This window comes from Grammomys surdaster, unplaced genomic scaffold (genome assembly GCF_004785775.1).
Source record: "Grammomys surdaster isolate TR1022 unplaced genomic scaffold, NIH_TR_1.0 125688, whole genome shotgun sequence".
Lineage (NCBI taxonomy): Eukaryota > Metazoa > Chordata > Mammalia > Rodentia > Muridae > Grammomys > Grammomys surdaster.
In genome coordinates, this window is record NW_021620524.1 from 473,140 (window position 1) to 482,093 (window position 8,954).

The following is an 8,954-nucleotide window of genomic DNA, read 5'->3' on the forward strand; positions in this document are numbered from 1 at the left end:
AGAAAAAGGAGGAGGAGGCAGCAGAGGAGGAGGAAGAAGAGGGGGAGGAGAGGGGAGGAGGAGGAAGAGGGGAGAAGGAGAAGGAGAAGGAGAAGAAGAAAAGGAGGAGGAAGAGAAGGAGGAGAGGAAGAAGAGAAGGGGAGGAAGAAGAGGAGGAAGAGGAGGAGAAAGAAGAGGAGGAGGAAGAAGAGGAGGAAGAAGAGAAAAAAGAGGAGGGGGCAGCAGAGGAGGAGGAAGAGGGGGAGGAGGGGGAAGAGGAGGAAGAGAGGAAGAAGAGGAGGAAGAGGGGAGAAGGGGAGGAAGAAAAGGAGGAAGAAGAGGGGAAGAAGAGGAGGAAGAGGGGAGGAGAAGGAGAGGAAGAAGAGGAGGAGGAGGGGAGGAGGAGGAAGATGGGAAGAAGAAGAGGAGGAAGAGGGGAGAAGGGGAGGAAGAAGAGGAGGAGGAAGAGGAGGAGGGGAGGAGGAAGAAGAGGAGGAAGAGGAGAGGAGAAGGGGGGGAAGAAGAGGAGGAAGAAGAGGAAGAGGAGGAGGAGGAGGAGGAGAAGGAGGAGGAGAAGCAGCAGCAGCACCACCACCACCACTTCCATTCCCATCAAGGCTCTTTGCTTTTTCCTTATAAGAAACCTTTTGTTCTAACCAAGGACCCCAAGATCACTAAGACCCAAGACCCAACACAAGCTAAAAACAAAATTAAAACCCACAACTTGTGCTGAAGAACCATGTTCCCCAAGAAATAACACATGTAGAGCAATAACTTCTAGAGCAATCGGATGAGGAAAGTGTCTGTCCACTCTACAGCACTATACAAACATTACCTTGGTGATGATATAAAGAAATTTAAAAGCCAGATGTACAAGGTTGGGCAGAGATTTCTCGTCCTGTATGAGGTCCAACAGTGAGTTCATCATCCACTCTAGGGAAAAACAGATATGAAAGCCATCTCTTAAAAAAATATATACTCACCTTAACACATGTTCTCCTTTTTAATACAGGGAAATTACCTAAAATTGGTATCTGACACCGTGTTTTACAGATGATGCCTGTTAAAACTGTTCCGATTTACTGACAGGCTAGGTTGAACTTATGCAGTAAGACAGGAAAAAGAGGGTCGTGCAGGGTGCAGCTTTCTCCTGACCATTCATAGGCTATGTTCAGAACCCACCCAGTACAGGGAGGTCAAAGGAGAGCACAGAGAAGGAGAGAAGAGAGCTCAACAAGGCTGTTAGCCATGCAGTACAAGAGCTTCGGCCACACCCAACTGAATATCCCACTGGCCTCCCTGCCAACCCAATGCCCAAGAGACCCTTATACTATCAACCACATCTCCACCACAAGCAAGACTCTGTGCTGTGTCCTGTAGGCCTTCCTAGGACACCACGGACCTGAGGTGGTATTAGGTAGCTAGCATAGTCACCTTGAGTTAAAAGGTATACTCTTTGCTTTAGGAAGGACATATTTTAAAGGATAAATACACAGAGGTTTAGAGTTCCTCATTTTTTATTTCTTTTTGTTTTCTTTTGTGGGTTTTGGTTTGGCTTGGGTTGTTTCAGTTTTTGGTTGTTTGGTTAGGGTTTTTGTTTGTTGAGACCCGTGCTTGGACTAAAGGGCGCACCGCCATGCCCAGCCTCAGTGCTTATTTCTTTAAGAAACATCTGAGCATTGGAGGATCAGCTTGAGAGATAGCTCAGGTCAGCAGTTAGGAGCACTTAACTGCTCTTGCTCAGGACCAGGGTTTGGTTCCCCTGTAACTCCAGCACTAAGGCTTCAAGCCTCCATGTACATACCCACACGCATACACACAAAATTAAAAATAAAATCTTCCAAAAAAAAAATTTTTTTTTGGAGTGGCTGAAGAGGTGAGTCAGCAGTTTAGAGTACTGCTTGATGCTCTTCCAAAGGATCAGAGTTTGATTCCCATCACCAACATGATGGTTCAAAGCATATGAAACTGCAGTTTCAAGGGCTCCAATGCCCTCTTCTGACTTCTGCAGGCACTGCACACATGGCACAAAGACATGCATGCAAGCAAAACTCCCATACACATAAAATAAAAGTAAATCTTTTATTTAAAAACTGAGTGTCGGGCTGGAGAGATGGCTCAGTGGTTAAGAGCACCGACTGCTCTTCCAGAGGTCCTGAGTTCAATTCCCAGCATCCACATGGTGGCTCACAACCATCTGTAATGGGATCTGATGCCCTCTTCTGGTGTATCTGAAGACAGCGACAGTATATTCATATGCATTAAATAAATAGGTTTTAAAAAAAAAAAAAAAACTGAGTGTTTAAGGCAAAATTTGTAACAAATATGAAAGTAAGTCCTGTGACAGAGGTAGCAAGGTGGCACAGGAAACAGGAGGAAGAAACAAAAGAATCTTCTCTCAAAGCTCCTGCACCATGCATGAAATGTACATTATCTGAGGGCAGGCTGTAGTGAGTTCAGGGTACATACGATAATCCTGGAGGAAAAAAACAGAAACCTACTGAGCATGTAGTGAAAATAATACAGAATACCAAGCCATCGACAGATGTCTTTTGATTCCAGCACTCGGAGGCAGAGGTAAATGAATCTCTGTGAGTTTAAGGCCAGTCTGGCCTACACAAGTTCCAAACAAGCACAGAGTAAGACCCCCTCTCAAACTAAAACAAACAAACACCAAAAACTATTAAACTAATATAAAATAATGAAGTTAAAGGAAGGAAGAAAGAAACCAAAAAGGAAACAGGATAAAGAAAAAGCAAATCTCAATAGAGTCTATTAAACTTAGCTATGCTGACAGCATTACTAAATGAAAATAAGCTCCTAGCTACTAAAAGACAAGGACCAACAGGCTGAATCCAGACAAAAAGAAGACAAACACAGAGAATTTGCCATCATGAGAGACTTAAGAGAAAATATTACAAAACCTAGGACATTTCTCATTAGAAAAATCAATTCATTATGAAGACTAACCAGTTCAGTTACTGATACAACAGATGCCAGAATCCCAAAGGAAAGCAAAAACTGAAAGCAGAAACAGGGCCAAGTAAGCAGAAAATCAGTAAGGACACCAACAGCACTGTCACACACTTTATTCCAATAGTAACAGACTCATTCAAACACACACAGGATACTCACCAAGACAGATCATGTGCTGTGTCACTGGTCTCAATAGAAAAGAGTATAATGTGAACCTAACAAATGCAAAGACCACAGTGGGATGAGACTACTTGCTCACTAAAATCAGAAACACTGACCAGAGAGGCTACAAGGTAACAGGGGGTCCTCATACATTGTTGTTGAGGATGTATAACAACTCAACTTTTACAGAACAGTATGACATTCTATTACAAGATACACGCTTACTATACAACCCAGAAATCCCATTCTTAAGATAGCCATCTAAGAAAAACTAAAACATAGTCACCCAAAGATGTACGTACATGCAGGTATCATTCACAATAGCCAAATTAGAATCTCATAAAAACATCTCCTCTATATGAATCTGTGTACCGAACAAAGCTCCAAGGAGATCTGTCAGGTCTGGAGAGTGAAAAAACAATGAAGTTTATCTGCACTAATGAAAGGATTAGAAAATAGCAAAATAAACAGCTGTGGCACCAGAGAGAATACACCATAAAGCAGCAAACAAGAACAAATGATACAGGGACAAATGAAACAGAACTGGAGGTCTGAAATCCAAAGCTTTCATATATAAGTACCGAATACAGACGTAAAATGGTATTTCAGGGCTGGAGAGCTGGCTCAGTGGCTAAGAGTGTTTGCTGCTCTTGCAGAGGACCTAAGTTTGGCTCCCAGAACCCATGTTGAACAGCTAACAACTACCTGAAACTCCAAGAATTCTGACACATGCACATATACATAAAAATAGAAATTACATTTAAAAACTGTATTCCAAACAGAAGGGTTACTAGATCACTCAATTAATAAATAAGCCTTACATAATCAATTCAGAATTAGATTCTGGGCTTACTATCAAAGATCAAACACAAAAGAGGAGAATGAATTGGTGGCAGAGGCCTATAATCTAAACACTAGGCTGAGGCAGGTAAAATTGTAATTTCAACACCAATCTAGATTATATAGTGAAACCCTGTCTCAGAAACAAAGAAAAGGAAGAGACTGATAACATTCAAACTCAAATATATTAAACCTCAATGGCTAATACACCACACATAACCCTGAAAGGCAAAAGTGGAGGCATAAAATGTGTCACACACAGAAAAGGATCATCTGTTTCGAAAAGGGACCTATTTCTATTTCCCAGAAGATAATGAACAGTAACAGTTACTAAGCACTGGATGGAACACAGTAAGCACCACACTCTGCCCCACAGCAGGGAGATTCTGGCAGTGAGGGCAGGTCAATGCCGTTACCTGAAGAGGTCAAACAGCACCTCCCACTCCTTGGACATCTGTTACATGGGACAACCAGGAATCCAAAACTATCAGATGAGGCCCACCTACTATTCTGCCACCCTCTACGCAACCAGTCCTTCAGCCTGACATCAACCGCTTGCCTGCAACTGGTCCCTCAGAAGACCCATCTTCAAGAGGCTAAGGGAAGGAGGAGATGTACAAATTCTGCCAGCAACCTCACCAACTGTGTGGCATGGAACAACTTACTTAACCTTTCAGACTTGTACTTCAATGTCCCCATTTGTACTGTGTAGCTTATGATAACAGACCTTACACAGGGACTGTGAGGTTACAACAATGATTAAATTGGTTGGATCCTCCCGGAAAGAAAGAAAAAAGGGGAAAAAAAAAAAAACTCAGAACAAGACTAAAAAAAATTACCAAGAGTACTTGAAGCCAGCCTGGGCTACCTAACAAGATCCTACCTCAAAAAGAAAAAACAAGCCAGGAGTTGTGGTTCACACCCGTAATCCCAGCATTTGGGAAGTTGAGGCTGGAGAACTTCCATGAATTCAAGGCCAGCCAGGGCTACATTGCAAGACTCTGTCTCAAAACAGAAAAAGAGAAAAGCCAAACGGAAATGTAATTAATATGAAATAGGATCAACTACCACAAAAGCAATGAAAAGCAAACAAAAGTCACTCTCTGCTGCTAAAATTTCTTCCTAGGGGTAAATGAAGCACTCTAGGATTAGCTAAGAAGATTAAAAATAGATTAATACTGGTGGTTATCATGCCGTAAAGCTGGTAAATAAATAAAACAGTTCTGTCTCAGTTTGGGAGCTAGCTGGGTTAAAAAAAAAAAAAATGTCAACACCCTTATAAAAATGACCCTAACAACATGGGATTCTCTCTCCCCTAGTCTTGTCTGGCAAACACACACACACACACTATTATACATATATACATTATACATATACATATATATATATATAGAGAGAGAGAGAGAGGAAAGAAACAAAACAAAACAGTGGTTCTCAGTCTTCCTAATGCTGTGACTCTCAATTCCTCATGTTGTGGTGATCCACCCCCACCATAAAATTATTTCATGGTTACTCCATAACTGTAATTTTACTACTGTTATAAATAAATATAAATATCTGATATGTAGGATATCTGATATGTGATCCCCTATGGGGGTCGCAACCCACAGGTTGAAACCTAAAGTCTGGGCTCTTCCCAAAGCCACCTGCAACTAGGGCAGAGTTGCACACAACAAGTGGTAGAGAGCCGAGGATACTCGAGTGAGGGTCTTGTGATCCTTCTTGCCGCCATATGAGGGGATGTAAATAGTCAACAGGCCCAGCTGGGATAATCACTGTGCACAGCTGAACTCCACAGACAGCGGCTGTTTGGCTCAGAGAATAGTCCTGTGCAACACTCTCAGACTAATGTCCTGAAACTAATCTTTTACGCCTCTATCTACAAAATGGAGATAACAGATGACCTCATCAACTGCTGTGTAGGTAAAATGGGACCTTTGTAAAGCCCATAACCCTGAATAACAATTACCAGGAAGATGACAGCGGTTCACACATAACAGGCTGAAACACACATAAGAAGAAAAGATGTGTTCTTTCAATAGTAACAAGCAGAAAGTAGCTTAGACACACCTGCACACAATCTAGAGTGATCTCTGAACTTCAAATTATTCAATATTACCACAGGTCTATAAAACCATCCACAGACAAAAAAAAAGACAAAGCTCTAGGGACACTTCATCTGATAACACACACGGGTGCCAGCAGTACCCACAGGCCTTCATGATTGTCTGATATCAAACCATCAAAATCATCAGTTTCTATGCTTACCAAGGTGTGGGTCCAGGAGGTGGGGCTGCTCCTGGTATTTGTCCATAATTACTAAAAGGAAAATAACATGAAAATCAAATCAGGTGAGCCTTAGAAACTCTTCTATTGCCTCTCAGTAACTCTAATGGGACAGCTATCATCTTCCTAGTCCTTGTAATGCCCAGGGACACACCTGACTTCCTGCTGACAGATGCTACACAGCTGCCCAACATCTGTCAGGTTCTTGAGGACCAGTGTGACCACACCTTCCCCTCGAATCTTCTTCTCTGATGATGCTCTGATGCTCCATCTTCACTCTCTACAACTCCACCTCCCCTCCTTGTTAAGCCTTCTTCCACTTCTTCAGTCCCCCCCCAGCCCCCACTAAGCATCATGCCCTCCCATTCCAACGATCTTCAAACCAATAACTGTACAACCTCTCCAACCCTGGACACCTGCAAATTAACCTGTTTCTACCCAATCCAATGGTCTCTCTGCCTCTGCAATTCTCACCTGCCACTTCAGATCCCCTCCATAAAGCCCACCACCCTGTCTTTCCCCAAAACTAGAACGCCATCCAAACCAAAAAAAAAAAAAAAAAAGCATTAAGGAGAGAATTTTTTTAGCTAAGGAATCCATAAAGATGATTTTGTTCAAGTACAAAACTCTATTTACCGTTTTCCGTTGCTACGATAAAACTGGCCAAAACCAACTTGAGGAAGAAAGGGTTTATTTGGCTTTCACAGCCCATCACTGAGGAAAATGTAGGGATGAAATAAAGCAAATAAAGGCAGAAACTACGGAGGAGTGTTGCTTGCTTGCTCCCAGGCTCAAGCTCAACTATCTTTCTTAAACGGCCCAGACCCACAGGACAGGGTACATCCCACAGTGGGGTGGGCCGTCCTTCATCCATTAGTAATTAAGGAAATGCCGCAAAAACATGCCTAACAAGCCAATCTGATAATAGCAATTACTCGATATTTCTTCCGAGGTATGTCTACGTTTGTGTAAGGTTGACAAAAACTGTGACAGTATCCATTACAAATGACTGTAAAGGCCTACCTAAACTTGGGGGATTTAGAACCACCAAAGGAACCTAACGGCACTGTCCACTCTCCTGCCCTGCCTGGAACGGGACACTTGAGTGTGCAGACCCCTGGCCTCATAGAGGAGCCCCATAGGGGCACACACCCCATGCCAGACCACTCCTCTTTGCTAGCCACGAGCGCTCATAGATGGCAGGTTCGTCCTCAACAATTCTGTTCGTTCCCTCCCTAGCCACAGAGATCCCCCAAGTATGTTTTACTCAGATCCTGGACACCGCAGGGCAGGCATAAGGTATGGCTCCCCAAGTCCCTTCCTCCCAGATGCTCAAGCTAGAAACTCGGGGCCCCGCCCGCACCGCGGAACCGCTCCTCCGCCACCTCCCGGGCCGCGCGCTCGCTGTGCACCGCCGGCAAGCTGCGGAGCAGCTCGCGGGTCTCCGCACTCTCGCCGAACGCTTCCAGAGCGGAGGCACGGACAAGCGCATCATTCTCCACCTCCTCCTCCTCCTCCTCCTCCGCGGCGCTTGCAGCCGGCTCATTGCTCAGTACCATCTTGCCAGCAGCTTCCGTAAGAACCCTACCGGCAACCGGGAAGAAAGGAGATGCAGCACGAGAGCGGCCAGCCCCGCCCCGAGACCTTCGACCCCCAACTACGGGGCGCGCAAGCCGACAAAACAGCTCGCGCGAAGTCGGCTCGGCATGCAAATGTTTGCGTGAGTGAAGGGCAAGACTAAGAAAACTAAGTCTCCATTGACTAAAGCCTCAACAGGGAGTGGGTGGGGCCCAAAAGAGGTGGAGCCAAGGAGGGTGTGGCCGGAGGAGTGAGTCTGTCCGATCCTTACCAGGAGTCGGGCAAAGAATGGATTCGCATATTGGAAGCCTTCTGGAGTGTGTGGACAAAGAGGTTAAGGAAAGAATTGGGTTTGAAATTGGGGGCGGGAACCTGAAAGGTCTTGAGCTAGTGTGGACAGTGCAGGAAAGCCGAACCAGTAGAAAGAGCCAGAATGGAGGGGCGGTGTATGAACGCAAGGGAGGAGTGGGTTTTCAGTGTGGGGGCAAGAATAGGGCAACGATGTCTGAGCGCCTGCAGGAGTGTGTGTGTTTGTGGCGGTAGAGGCGGGGAGGGGTGCTTTAAGCGTATAGGAGGCAATGGGGTATTGCTCCAGGATGAAGGCTTTTGCCATGACTTCTCAAACATCAGCACCATCGTGCCCACCCAAAGCAGTCCTGACAAAAGGCGTGGGCTGCACACTGCTGACCCTGCGTTCACCATGCAAAGTCTCCTTCACTAAGCCTCAGGAGTTGACTGTACCAGGAGGCCACCAAACCTTAGCACAGCTAACTCCAGGATGAAAGTGCCATTCAGGCTGTAAAACTCAGCATGTAGACAACACCCGCCAGCCAAATTGAAAACAAAGATGATCCTTCAAAGTCCATCGGTCAGGAAAAGTCTCTGAATGTGCTAACTTTTTGGCTTCTCTAGTTCTGCTCCTGGGTAACTGTTGTTGATAACTGAAGTATGTCAACCCAGGATGTATTTTTTTTGTGGTTAAAAGTCCACCCTGAGAAGGCTCGTTGTTATCCTGGAATCCAGAATACCCAGTGTATAGTCACTGGCCAGCTAATAAAGACTTTCTATTGGCTTAAATCTATATCAGAGCAGTCTTCTCAGATATGTTGTGGAGTAACAAATTTGGTCCTCAA

The 8,954-nt window shown here is 44.7% G+C and overlaps 1 protein-coding gene across 1 annotated transcript in view; it reads right to left on the reverse strand.

The window, feature by feature from the left end:
* The window catches only part of Tbcd (tubulin folding cofactor D), a 167,658-nt gene extending 159,810 nt beyond the window's left edge, over window positions 1–7,848 (reverse strand). Inside the window, exons 1-3 of the mRNA XM_028787874.1 lie at window positions 7,607–7,848; window positions 6,226–6,276; window positions 815–912 (exon numbers count right to left, since the gene is read on the reverse strand). Coding sequence (XP_028643707.1) covers window positions 815–912; window positions 6,226–6,276; window positions 7,607–7,802 — 345 coding nt within the window. The 5' untranslated portion in view covers window positions 7,803–7,848. The remainder of the gene's footprint in view (window positions 1–814; window positions 913–6,225; window positions 6,277–7,606) is intronic.
* Between the last annotated feature and the right edge of the window lie 1,106 nt (window positions 7,849–8,954).